This window comes from Salmo salar, chromosome 13 (assembly GCF_965601325.2).
Source record: "Salmo salar chromosome 13, fSalSal1, whole genome shotgun sequence".
NCBI lineage: Eukaryota > Metazoa > Chordata > Actinopteri > Salmoniformes > Salmonidae > Salmo > Salmo salar.
The window spans coordinates 35,996,392-36,010,929 of record NC_138303.1 but is presented as its reverse complement, the minus strand read 5'-3'; the positions used below and the strand labels follow the sequence as shown (position 1 = coordinate 36,010,929).

The following is a 14,538-nucleotide window of genomic DNA, read 5'->3' as shown; positions in this document are numbered from 1 at the left end:
AAACAACAGGAAATCACAAATGGAATGTTTCAATAGCAAAATATTTTCCAGACTATGCTGCCAGGTGCACTGTGCTTCTGAAGCAGCGCAGATTCTCCCCAGTCCCATCTCTCTCTTTCAAGGGTTGTGCAACAGTCAGGTGGTTGGCACAGTGACATGTCCGGTCATGTGTTAAGGAGCCTCCAGAGCACAGACCTAAATACATCTAATCTACAGAGAAGCCTTTTTTCTCTCTATGAGCAACAGATCAAATGAGTCTGGATGATATATCAGCTTAACGTAGAGTGATATTGGATCAGCACACTAGAGGTGACAATTACAGTAAGAGCTGGCAGTAAACCGGCCACAACATAATCAGCATTTAAGAGCCTTTGATAGCCAAGGTAACCCCCCCCCCCCCCCCACACACACACACACACACACACAAACACACACAAACACACGATTAGGAACTATCAGTGATACTTAAATAGAATTCGTAGGATTTCAAACTAGCAGAGAACACTCATTTCTACAGTTCAAATAAGCTTCAAGTGGAAACAGTGGCTACAGAAACTACTCTGAGGATCCGACAAGAGAGGTAACAGTTGGTGTCTTACTCTGAAGTTCTTGGCCGTGGGAGAGGGTGAGGAGGGTGGTGAGTCTGACAGAGACTTCCTAGTCCTGGACAGCTCCTTGGTGCGCGGGTACATATATGACATCTCCACACTCTACCCAGGACACAGACGCAGGTCCGGTCAAGCCTCTACAGTACCGTCCACAGACAGAGGCTTCCAATCCAGAACAGAGGCACAGATCCACAGACTGTGGCTGGGGCTGCTGCTGCACTTAGCCTCACCGGGATCCTGACCAACAGGTGTATACGTGTATGAGGAGTCCCGATCCACAGTCCAGAGGGCTGGAGAGAGAGAACGCTGCTAACTCTGGAATTATTTCTGCTGATATGAACTCCCCCTCTCTTCCTCCCCAAAGTGTAGACAGCAAAACAATCATCAGACAAGAATGAAAACAGCCAAAATACCTTTCTCCTCTTAACTCGTACAACTCCTACAAACACACGCACCTCTGTTTTACTCAAGAAGTAGACTAATCAACTTAGTTGAGGATTGTTAGACCACAGCGTCAGCACTCCGAGACCCTGTTGTACATCAAAGTCGACAGAACGCACTAAGTCCTCGCACCCAAAGACAAACCTAACCACAGTGAAAAGTTTGTTCCAGATGATCTCGCTTCCCATGTTTCTCTAAATATTCACTCTCCATCTCCCTCCCATCTCTCCAGTCCCAACTGACTCCCTCACCCTCCACTCACTCCCCTCTCTCCCTGCTCACTCCAGCTCTGGCAGTACTCTCTGGCAGGCTGCCAGAGGCTCTGTTGTGTACAGGCTCTGGGCTAAAGCTGTCCATTGATGTGGATGAGGATAAGGAGAGGGGGGAGTAGACAGACAGAAGTAGGGGGGAGTCGAGATCAACAGTGACCGGTCAAGTAACCCTGTCCTCCTATGGCGCATCAGGGAGAAGTGATGTTAGTATGAGTGTTGACATTTGGATGTAGGGCCACTGTGTCCGAGCCCTCTCTGTTTTTCACAATCTGTTTCATGGTACTTGCCATGCTGCTGTAAAAACCATGACAGTGAGCTGAGCTCATGGGCTAATTTTACACTTGGTTTCTTCCTGTGTTGTCAGTTAGCACACACAAAGGCAACAATGACTCAATCTGTGGCAACTGCGTGGGGTTCTAGAACAAAGAAATATTAAGTCGCTGCGGGATTTCTCTATCTTACACAACTCCTCAATCCCCTCATCCCCCAACCCTTCCTCTCAGTCTGCACACACAGGCCATAGGCTCACTGTTACCTTCCTTTTATAGAGTTTTGCAGGGCTGTGGCTGTTCCTGAACTCTTTTATCTTCCTCACTCATCTACTGAAAAAGACACAGAGAGAGAGAGAGAGAGAGAGAGAGAGAGGAGAGAGAGAGAGAGAGAGAGAGAGAATGAGAAAGAATGAATGCTGGCCTGGCGGTCTTGTTTTGAGCCTTGGCCTGGTGCCCCCTTCCCAACATCTGAGTCATACTGAGGACTGATGTCGGTCTCTTTGCACAGGGCAAATGCAGCCATTCAACTGCAGCAAGGCAACGAGACAAAATCAGAGAAAGTAAATCTTCTAACTGAGATCTGAGCACATTTTCAAAGTTTGATATTTTTCTTTTTAAAGTCTGAACTTTGACCAATGTCTTATGCACATTGGTTTTGCACAAAACCTTAGTGTGATTTAAAACCTGGAGTTTTTGACTTGTGCCATGTCATCTCAATGATACATTATCTGTGCTTTATGGCCCATAGATAAGAACCATAGAAGTTTCACATATATCAAATATGAGATTCCAATCTGTCCGTATGAATTGTTCCAGTTCATATTCTACCCAGCATGCCTCAATGGCCATCTGTGTGCTGGAGAGTCTGTTTGTATCCCAAATGGAACCCTATTCCCTACAACATGCACTACTTTTGGCCAGAGCACTATGGGCCTTGGTCATAAGTAATGCACTATATAGGGAATAGGATGCTGGACAGTCTGCATTTCTACACAGGAAGTCCAATAGCTTCTCTGTGGCAGTGAACTGCACTGGTTCTGGCTGTGGAGATAGGCCTGCTGAGACCTATATAAAGAGTTGATTTCAGCTGGAGTTCCACACACTGGATCTGGGGCTTAGGTTGAGTAGACTGACTCCTTCCTTCATGACTTTCCATATGGAACATTCTCATACATCACTTGGCTATGGTCTCCTCCTCTCCTTTCCTCTCTCCCCCTCCGACTCAGAATAACTCTGGTCCTTAAACACTTACTTTGAAGTAATCAGGTTAATGTCATCAGTGTAGTCATATGTTACTCTGGCAGATGTACAATAAATACTAAATAAATACTAAATACTTTTCAAGGAGTGGATAGCGGCTGCTTGACTAGTTTAAAGGGAAAATTCACAATTTTCCAACTTCATATTCATCATTTCCAGCACCACCCCAACATCAACATATGTGAAAGTGGCGCTTTTCTATATTTTGTAGTAAAAACGATAGAAGAAGATCAGTGTTTCCAATGACATCATCAGTATGCATCATGTGATTTTAAACAGATGTGTGGGCATTGCCTACTTATTGGTTGATGATGTCATTGGAAACACTTATCCTCCTCTATATTTTTACCTGCAAAACAAACGCGCCATTTTCAAATATGTTGATGTTGGGGTGTTGCTGGAGATGATGAATATGAAGTAGATCTTTTTTAAATGTCCCTTTAAGTGTTACTGGCAGAGACAGATCCCTGGTGTGGGGTCATTCTACAAGTCTTAGAGAGGCCAAACCCCGAACAGCCACGGGGAGACAGACACACACGTAATAACACATACAGATACATTCAGACAGTCAGACTCTCTCGCCATCTGTTTTCTTGCCTTCGCTGGTCTGTCAAGATCTTTAGCATCTTTACGGGGGATGAGCTGTACCTTGGCCTAAGTCACAGCTGAGAGATGAGTTTTGAGAACCTCAGAGTTTACAGATACTCTGGAGTTCTAATACTACTCTCAACCCTCCTAAGCCAACCTGCTCTCTGCAACAACAGAACTGGTGAATCTCTGTAGCACACACAGCTAAGCTCCTTGACGTGATGGGCTATACAGAACTAGCTCTCCTTACATTGAGAGTAGGTCTATCAAACACTCCTGTGTTTATCTCTCAGAGCTGTCAATGAATTCTGAATAATGGAATAATAAAGTTGGGAAATGAGGAAAGGAGAGGGAACAGGAAGCTCTCTGATAACATAATCTCAACATCAGGAGCTGAAGAAAGTAGAATTTATGCCTAGGAGCAAAGTCTTTCTCCCAGTTTTTTTTTCTCTCTCTCTTTCTCTCATTCCCTCAGCTTCCATGTTAATTATCCCATTTCAGAGCAGTGAAAGACGGGAGAGGTCTCCAGCTGAGATCTACTGCACCTGTCTCTGGTCTGGGTTCTGCTAAGATCATTATAGACAGAGGCAAGCAGAGTTCATTGTTGGTAATGGGGCCTGCGGTCACCTTTCCATCCTTTCCAGATAAAACCTTGCTGTCTGGTTAGGGGGGCGATTATCACAGTCAGATTTAGGCCTGGGTTTAAAAGCTGAGGAACGCTCATGTTACGGACTGTCTATGTCTGGGATTCCACCATGGGACAGCCGGACTGCAATAGAGAGAGTGAGCTCAAAAAGCAATCACTACCCTCTCACACTACAGTATACCATCCCCAAGTTAATCTACATTCTTCTCTGGGACTCCCCTCCACTGCACCGGCATCCCCCAAATCGCCTCAGTCCACTCCCTCTCGCTCTCTTTTCCCCCGTTAGTATCTATTTCTGGGAATCTCCATTTCACTGTAGGGGAGAGTGGGGTAAGTTGAGAAATGTTTTACATTCAGCATTACTCCATCAAGGGAAATATAGTATTATTTCTAACAAAGATATTTACATATATTTGGATGTTGTGTATCCCTGGAAATAATCAGAATTCATGTATACATTCCAGATTCCAGTTTTTAAAACATACCGTAGATTGTCCAAAAAGGTGGTCTCTTGGCAAAGATGAGCCTCGGGACAGGGTAAGTTAAGCCACCTACAGATTTCTGTACTGAATTAAATATGACCGCTACCTTTTTAAACCATGCCTATCTTCATTTCCCAAACACAATTCAACACAATGCAAAAGATTTTTTGCCTTTTAATATTATTTATTTTAACACATCTAACAAACACATTGTACTTTTTGAACACTTTTAACATAGGCCAGGCCAGGTTGTTACCTCACATCCCAGCCATAATGCCTTGCATTACGCCTGGGACGAAAACACTTCAATTTTCTCAACTTGCCATTGGCTCAACTTACCCAAAAGCAAACATTTTGACTATATATGCCCATACAAGGATGCACTTTCATGCTAGGTTTAGGACCTCATATTGAAGCTTCTAGAGACCCCAACTGATGTATATGTCACGGTCGTCATAATGGATGGACCAAGGCGCAGCGGGTATGTGAATGCTCATTTTATTTAACACGAAAAAAAAACAAGAAAACGATGAACGGACGACAAACAGCCTTGTAGGCTCACACAGCAGTACAAAGAACAATCTCCCACAATCCGCAAAACAAACAAACTCCTAATTATAGGACCTTCAATCAGAGGCAACGATAACCAGCTGCCTCCAATTGAAGGCCCCAATCCCAAATACTAAACATAGAAATAAACACCCTAGAAACAGACATAGAACTGTACAACATAGAACTAAACCAAAAACCCCGGAAACATAAATAAAACGCCCCTCTACATAAACACACACTTAAAACCATATAAAACAAATACCCCCTGCCACGTCCTGACCAAACTATAATAACAAATAACCCCTCTACTGGTCAGGACGTGACAGTATAGAACAATCTTAAAAGTATCTGCTTTGGTTTAGATACAAGCATCATAAAACCTCTAACACAGGGATAGGCAATTTCGATGTACGTGGGGGCCACCAAAAATCTGAACTCATCATGAGTGGCTTGCGTGTCTGCGTACCCACATCCATACCCACATAAGCCTTTTATGGGGCCCCAAGTGAGATTTTATTGTGAGCAAAACATTTTAGCGGCCCTCCTCTTGACAGCAGAGAGAACATTTTTACGTTTTAGAGTTAATTCCAGCAATTCTATACATTTTGCCATGGGGCGAGAGAAGATTTTGTCATTTTATATCTAATATCATGCAATTCTACACATTTTGCCATGGGGGCAGAGAGAAGATTTGTGCAGATGTCTAACCTACAGGTAGAAGGAAAACACCATTAGAGAAAGACAGAGAGAGAGAGAGACAGAACAGTATAATTCTGGCTGCAGAATTCAAGGCTAAGACGCAGGAGAGAAGCTCCCCATTTTGCCCAATATGGTATGGAACGTCAAGTTACCTGGAGCATGTGATGTGGTTGGAGAAGGAAAGGGAAGGAGAGGGTCTGTCACGCCCTGACCAGGTGAACTCTTCTATTTTGGTCAGGGTGTGGCATTTCTATAGTTTATTTTCTATGTTTTTGGTATAGCCTTGCTTTGGGGCGTATTTCTATGTTGGGTTCTGTCGATTCCCAATCAGAGACAGCTGTCACTAGTTGCCTCTGATTGGGGAATCATATTTAAGTTCCTTTTCCCCCCACGATGTTTGTGGGTTGTTGTCTCTTTTTGTTGGAGCAGTAGCGATACGTTTATTCTCTGTTTTGACCGTGTTATTTCAGTCTGTAATAAATAACATGAGTTCGCTCCCAGCTGCGCCTTGGTCCACTTCTTCCTTCCTGCACGACGATCGTTACAGGGTCACAGTTGTAAATGAGAACTTGTTCTCAACTGGCCTACCTGGTTAAATAAAGGTGAAATAAAATAAAAAGGGGGTGTGTGGGTGTTGCTCCCTGCCCTGGACTCTCTTCCAGTGTGACACAACAGCTCTATCACAAACGTTCAAACTACACTAACATTGCAGTACAGCTCCTCTGGCAATACACAACACTTTCAGGCCTCTGTATGCAACACCACTGATCAGATGTTAGTCAATACTTTGTATCAAAGAAAAGCAAGCACATTTAAACACACACACACACACATTCAGTGCCTTCGGAAAGTATTCAGACCCCTTGACTTTTTCCACATTTTGTTAGGTTACAGCCTTATTCCAAAATGTATGTTTATTTTTTTTTCATCAATCTACACACAATACCGCATAATGACAAAGCAAAAACTGATTTTTTGAAATATTACATTTACATAAGTATTCAGACCCTTTACTGAAGCACCATTGGCAGCAATTACAACCTCGAGTCTTCGTGAGTATGACGGTACAAGCTTGGCACACCTGTATTTGGGAAGTTTGTCCCATTCTTCTCTGCAGATCCTCTCAAGCTCTGTCAGGTTGGATGGGGAGCGTTGCTGCACAGCTATTTTCAGGTCTCTCCAGAGATGTTCGATCAGGTTTAAGTCCGAGCTCTGGCTGGGCAAATGAAGGACATTCAGAGACTTGTCCCGAAGCCAATCCTGCGTTGTCTGGGCTGTGTGCTTAGGGTCGTTGTCCTGTTGGAAGGTACACCTTTGCTCCAGTCTGAGGTCCTGAGAGCTCTGGAGCAGGTTTTCATCAAAGATTTCTCTGTACTTTTCTTTTCATCTTTGCTTCACTGTCGGGATGCCAGGTTTCCTCCAGACATGATGCTTGGCATTCAGGCCAAATAGTTCAATGTTGGTTTCATCAGATCAGAGAATCTTGTAGAGATGCGGGCTGTCATGTGCCTTTTACTGAGGAATGGCTTCCGTCTGGCCACTCTACCATAAAGGCCTGATTGGTGGAGTGCAGCAGAGATGTTTGCCCTTCTGGAATGTTCTCCATAGAGGAACTCTAGAGCTCTGTCAGAGTGACCATCGGGTTCTTGGTCACCTCCCTGACCATAGCCCTTCTCCCCCGATTGCTCAGTTTGGCCGGGCGGCCAGCTCTAGGAAGAGTCTTGGTGGTTCTAAACTTCTTCCATTTAAGAATGATGGAGGCCACTGTGTTCTTGGGGACCTTCAATGCAGCAGAAATGTTTTGGTACCCTTCTCCAGATCTGTGCCTTGACACAATCCTGTCTCGGAGCTCTACAGACATTTCCTTCGATCTCATGACTTGATTTTTGCTCTGACATGCACTGTCTACTGTGAGACCTTGTACAGACAGGTGTGTGCCTTTCCAAATCATGTCCAATAAATTGAATGTACCACAGTTGGACTCCAATCAAGTTGTAGAAACATCTCAAGGACGATTAGTGGAAACTGGATGCACCTGAGCTCAATTTCAAGTCTGGGTCTGAATACTTATGTAAATAAGCTATTTCTGTTTTAAATGTTGTATACATTTGAAAACATTTGTAAAAACCTGTTTTCGCTTTGTCATTATGGGCTATTGTGTGTAGATTGCTGAGGCTGTAATGTAACATTTGGAAAAAGTCAAGGGGTCTGAATACGGTCCGAAGGCACTGTACACGTATCAGTAATTGCAATATAATATAATACACTATGTGGACACCCCTTCAAATTAGTGGATTTGGCTATTTCAGCCATACCCGTTACTGATAGGTGAATAAAATCGGGCACACAGCCATGCAATCTTCATAGACAAACGTTGGAAGTAGAATGGCCCGTACTGAAGAGATCAGTGACTTTCAACATGGCACTGTCATAGGATGCCACCTTTCCAACAAGTCTGTGCATCAAATTTCTGCCCTACTAGAGCTTCTCCTATCAACTGTAAGGGCTGTTATTGCTAATTGGAAACTTCTAGGAGCAACAACAGCTCAGCCGCGAGGTGGTAGGGCACACAAGCTCACAGAACGGGACCGCCGAAGCACATAAAAATAATTTGTCCTCGGTTGCAACACTAGTAGTAGTAGTGTAGTCCCGTGTGGCTCAGTTGGTAGAGCATGGTGTTTGCAACGCCAGGGTTGTGGGTTCGATTCCCACGGGGGACCAGTACGGAGAAAAAAATATATGAAATGTATGCATTCACTACTGTAAGTCACTCTGGATAAGAGTGTCTGCTAAATGACTAAAAATGTAAATGTAAACACTCACTGCCGAGTTCCAAACTGCCTCTGGAAGCAACATCAGCACAAGAACTGCTTGTCAGGAGCTTCATGAAATGGGTTTCCATTGCCATGCAACTGCACACAAGCCTAAGACCACCATGGGCAATGCCAAGCGTTGGCTTGCATGGTGTAAAGCTCACTGCCATTGAACTGGAGTTGTGGAAATGCGTTATCTGGAGTGATGAATCACGCTTCATCATCTGGCAGTCTGACCGACAAATATGGGTTTGGTGGATGCCAGGAGAACGCTACCTGCCCGAATGCATACTGCCAACTTCAAAGTTTGGTGAGGAAGAATAATGGTTTGGGGCTGCTTTTCATGGTTCGGGCTAGGCCCTTTAGTTCCAGTGAAGGGAAATCTTAACGCTACCGTATACAACGACATTCTAGACAATTCTGTGCTTCCAACTTTGTGGCAATAGTTTGGGGAAGGTCCTATCCTGTTTCATCATGACAATGTCTCCATGCACACAGCTAGGTCCATACAGAAATGGCTTCTCAAGATCGGTGTGGAAGAACTTGACTGGTCTGCACAGGGCCCTGACCTCAACCCCATCGAAGTCCTTTGGGATGAATTGGCACCCCGACTGCCAGCCAGGCCTAATCACCTCACCAATGCTCATGGCTGAATGGAAGCAAGTCCCCACAGCAATGTTCCAACATCTAGTATAAAGTGGAGGCAGTTCTAGCAACAAAGGGGGGATCAACTCCCTATAAAATGCCCATGATTTTGGAATGAGATGTTTGACGAGCAGGTGTCCACATACTTTTGGTCCCGTGTGGCTCAGTTGGTAGAGCATGGCACTTGCAACGCCATGGTTGTGGGTTTGATTCCCACAGGGGACCAGTACGAACAAATATGAAAATATATGCACTCACTACTTTAAGTCGCTCTGTATAAGAGTGTCTGCTAAATGACTAGAATGAATGAGAATGTAGTGTATTTCAAGAATCATAGAAATCCCATGCTATTACTCTGACAATATAATCAGTGAAGTGTGTAATAGAATATATTACAATTCCCCATCGCAAATGCAACTAATGTTGCTCAACAAATGGCCCATCATCTGGGAGGAGAATGGCACTGTACTGAAATAATACTTTCTTTTGTCACCACCTAGTGGTAGCTGAAAATGTCACAGACGGAGTTTATATTTTTTGTGTTGTTCAATTCTGAAAAATGTGAAATCTATAAGATCATAGCTTTAACGTTGGTAGTGAATTTGATCAAACCCACATACCTTAAAAGTCTGGTAGGTTTCATCTGCCTCTTGGTCACAGAACCAAAGATGTTTCTCTCTTGTGGCGTGGCCATCTTTGGAGGGATCCTCAATGGGGTTCTGGTTTTCATCTTTCCATTCAACTTCTATAGTATCCACATGATAAGAGACAATCACTAAACAGTTACTGCACCTAACCATGCCAAGTTCTTTATCCTATAGAGTTCTTACAGTAAAAAATAAAAATAAAACAAATAAAAACTGATGGACTGACAGCAGACAGTCTTACATAATCATAGGACGAAGGGTGTCAGGTATAACTGTCATAGGGGTCGTTGAATGGAGACCACGGCGCAGCGTGTATAGTGCTCATTCTTTGTCTTTAATGAATACACTTTAACAACAAAACGACCAACAACAGTCCCGTCAGGTCCACTAGACTAAACGGAAACAACTACCCACAAACCCCAAAGGAAAACAGGCTGCCTAAGTATGGCTTCCAATCAGAGACAACGAAAGACACCTGCCTCTGATTGGAAACCATACCCGGCCAAAACATGGAAAACGAAACGTAGAAATAGAATTCTAGCACGAACCCACCTGGAAACAGAAAACCCCAAAACCACCCAAAACAACCACCTGTCACGCCCTGACCACTCCACTATGGCAAATTACCTCTTACAATGGTCAGGATGTGACAATAACAATTTATTCCTATGGTACATACTGTATATCACATGACAAGGATATATCGATACAGTAACATTTCTGTAGCAAAGCAACTTCCTTAAAACATGCTTGAGTAAAATATAAACATCCGGATTCAGTCGTTTCTGTGTGACTGTGTACAATGTGTGGTTGCTGACCTCTGGAGGATGTGCGGTTGGCCAGGCTGGAAGAGAAAGGCAGGGTATAGAGCCCACTGGCAGAGAGAGATGTGAGGCCTGGTCCTGCAGTGGAATACTCTGCCTCCATGGTCCCCAGCCTTGATCTATGATTTCCAAGCTTAAAATGGTAAAAACAGCGCTTCAATACTTGGCTCATCTGAACCTTGAACTACACAGCTACTATAGTACAAGATGACTTCTCACAAAATTCCATTCATAGATTATCTATAAACAATAACCAATGACAATAATAAGATCCTGAGGTGAAAGGTTAATGCTAAATGACTGAAGTTTTATCCCCACCTCATCTATCTCCCTGCTCCATGTAGGACTGTGATCCTCTGTCTCCATATACTGGGCCAGGCTGGACCTGGCCTCTCCTCTGTCCTCTGTAGACCCTCTCCCCCGCAGACAGGACCTGTCAGTCAGTCTGCTACATCCATCCTCTGTCTGTCTGTCTCTGTCCAGAGGAGACAGGCTGTAGGTCCTCTGAGCCTCCTTCAGTTCAGCCAGGGTCACACCCTGACGAAGATGCAGACAGTACATCCTAAGATCAACAAGATACTATAGATCAGTGGTTCCCAAACTTTTTATAGTCCTGTACACCTTCAAACATTCAACCTCCAGCTGTGTACCCCCTCTAGCATTAGGGTCAGCGCACTATCAAATGTTGTTTTTTGCCGTCATTGTAAGCCTGCCACACACACAATATGCGATACATTTATCAAACATAAGAATGAGTGTGAGTTTTTGTCACAACCCGGCTCGTGGTAAGTGACAAAGAGCTCTTATAGGACCAGGGCACAAATAAAAATATAATAATAATCAATAATTTTGCTCTTTATTTAACCATCTTACATATAAAACCTTATTTGTTCATTGAAAATTGTGAATAACTCATCACAGGTTAATGAGAAGTGTATGCTTGAAAGGATGCACATAACTCTACAATGTTGGGTTGTATTGGAGAGAGTGTAACGGCTGTCGTTAGAAGAAGGGGACCAAAGCGCAGCGTGGTAAGTGTTCATAATTATTTAATACTGAGAACATTAGACTAAAAATAACAACAACGAAAAGCCAACAGTTCTGTCAGGTAACAGATAACAAAATAGAAAACAACTACCCACAAACACAGATGGGAAAAGGCTGCCTAAGTATGATTCCTAATCAGAGACAACGATAGACAGCTGCCTCTGATTAGGAACCATGCTCGGCCAAAACAAAGAAATACAATACATAGATGCCCCCCCCCCCCAAAGGTGCGGACTCCTGGCCGCAAACCTGAACCTATAGGGGAGGGTCCGGGTGGGCATCTACCCTTGGTGGCGGCTCCGGTTCGGGGCGTAGCCCCCACTCCGCCCGCTGATCCCTCCACTTTTGTATAGCCGGATCGTGGATCGTTGTCGGAGGAACCGGACCGTGGATCAGCGCCGGAGGTGCTGGGCTGCGGACCGCCGCTGGAGACTCCGGGCTGCGGACCGCCGCTGGAGACTCCGGGCTGCGGACCGCCCTGGAGACTCCGGGCTGCGGACCGTCGTTGAAGACTGGACTGGGGAACGTCGCTGGAGGTTCCGGACTGTGGGCCGTCGCTGGAGGTTCCGGACTGTGGGCCGTCTCAGGTGGTTCCGGACTGTGGGCCGTCTCAGGAGCTTCCGGACTGTGGACCGTCTCAGGAGCTTCCGGACTGTGGACCGTCTCAGGAGCTTCCGGACTGTGGACCGTCTCAGGAGCTTCCGGACTGTGGACCGTCTCAGGAGGTTCCGTACTGTGGACCGTCTCAGGAGGTCCTGGACTGTAGACCGTCTCAGGAGGCTCCGTGCCATGGATCATCACTACAGGTTCCGCGCCATGGATCATCACTGGAGGCTTCTTGCCATGGATCATCACTGGAGGCTCCGGGCTATGGATCGTCACTGGAGGCTTCGTGCAATGGATTATCACTGGAGGCTTCGTGCCATGGGTCATCCCTACAGGTTCCGGGCCATGGATCATCCCTACAGGCTTCTTGCCATGGATCATCACTTGAGGCTTCATAGGTGGAGCCGGAATAGGTCTCACCGGACTAGGGAACGTCGCTGGAGGTTCCGGACTGGGGAACGTCGCTGAGAGTTCTGGACTAGGGAACGTTGCTGGAGGCCGGGTGCGCAGAGCAGGCACAGGGTATACTGGGCCTTGGAGGCGCACTGGGGGTCTGGAGCTTATGACTGGCACAACCCGTCCTGGCTGGATACTTCCTTTAGTCCAGCAAGGGTGGGTCACTGGCACAGGACGAACTGGGCTGTGCAGGCGCACTGGCGACACAGTGCGTAGAACTGGCGCAGGATATACTGGGCCGTGGAGGTGCACTGGAGGTCTGGAGCTTATGGCTGGCACAACCCGCCCTGACTGGATACTTGCTTTAGCCCGGCAAGCACAGGGCGCGGGCACAGGACGAACTGGGCTGTGCAGGCACACTGGCGACACAGCGCGTAGCGCCGGCGCAGGATATCCTGGACCGAGTAGGCGTACTGGAGACCAGGAGCGCTGAGCTGGCACAATCCTTCCTGGCTGGATGCCAACTCTAGCACGGCAACTGCGGGGCACAGGCACAGAGCGCACCGGAGATACGGTGTGCATCACCACATTACATGGTGACTGACTGTTCACATGCTCCCCACGGTAAGCGCGGGGAGTTGGCTCAGGTCTCAACCCTGACTTCGCCAATCTCCCCGTGTGCCCCCTCAAGAATTTTTTGGAGCTGCCTCTCGGGCTTCCGTTGTTGCCATGCTAGTTCCTCATAGCATCACCGTTCTGCTCTCGCTGCCTCTATTTCCTCCTTTGGACGGTGATACTCCCCGTCCTGCCTCCAGGGTCCTTTCCCGTCTAGGATTTCCTCCCAGGTCCATTCATCCTGACCACGCTGCTTGGACCTTTGGTGGTGGGTAGTTCTGTAACGGCTGTCGTTAGAAGAAGGGGACCAAAGCGCAGACTCACTCAGTTCTGGGTCGTAGGCCGACTCACTCAGTTCCAGATCATAGGGAGACTCATTCAGTTCACATTTAATTTCCATCTCACCCTGTTCCGGGTCGCAGGCAGACTCCCTCGGTTCCGGGTCGCAGGCAGACTCCCTCGGTTCCGGGTCGCAGGCAGACTCCCTCGGTTCCGGGTCGCAGGCAGACTCCCTCGGTTCTGGACTGGACACTGTTGCTGGATACTCTGGACTGCACACTGTTGCCGGATACTCTGGACTGCACACTGTTGCCGGATACTCTGGACTGCACACTGTTGCCGGATACTCTGGACTGCACACTGTTGCCGGATACTCTGGACTGCACACTGTTGCCGGATACTCTGGACTGCACACTGTTGCCTGATACTCTGGACTGCACACTGTTGCCGGATAATCTGGACGGGGCACTGTTGTTGGATCCTCTGGACGGGGCACTGTCTCCGAACTCTCGAGGCTGGGCTGACGCACTGGAAGCCTGATGCGTGGGGCTGGTAGAGGAGGTACCAGGCTGGAGACACGCACCCTAGGGCTAGTGCGGGAAGCAGGAACCGGCCGAGAGGAACTACTATTACGCACTATAAGCCTGATGCGTGGTGATGGTACTGGAACTGCCAGTTTGAAACCACGCACCCCATGGCTAGTGCGAGGAGCGGGAACAGGCTGAATAGGACTAGGCTGACTCATTGGAAGCTTGATCCGTGGTGCTGGTACTGGTCGTGCCAGACTGGAGGTACGCACTTCCGGGTCAGCACGAGAGGCGGGAACTGGACAGACTGGGCCATGGA

General features: G+C 46.6%; 1 protein-coding gene across 4 annotated transcripts in view; it reads right to left on the bottom strand.

The window, feature by feature from the left end:
• ppp1r12b (protein phosphatase 1, regulatory subunit 12B) overlaps positions 1-14,538 on the bottom strand; it is a 44,576-nt gene that overhangs the window by 24,328 nt on the left and 5,710 nt on the right. For 3 of the 4 annotated variants that reach the window (XM_014136419.3, XM_014136420.3, XM_014136418.3), the window contains exons 3-5: positions 11,068-11,286; positions 10,744-10,882; positions 9,899-10,023 (exon numbers count right to left, since the gene is read on the bottom strand). In XM_014136419.3, coding sequence (XP_013991894.1) covers positions 9,899-10,023; positions 10,744-10,882; positions 11,068-11,286 — 483 coding nt within the window. Of the gene's footprint in view, positions 1-599; positions 1,300-9,898; positions 10,024-10,743; positions 10,883-11,067; positions 11,287-14,538 lie in introns of those variants that run through there. The other variant, XM_014136422.3, reaches the window with a different exon arrangement.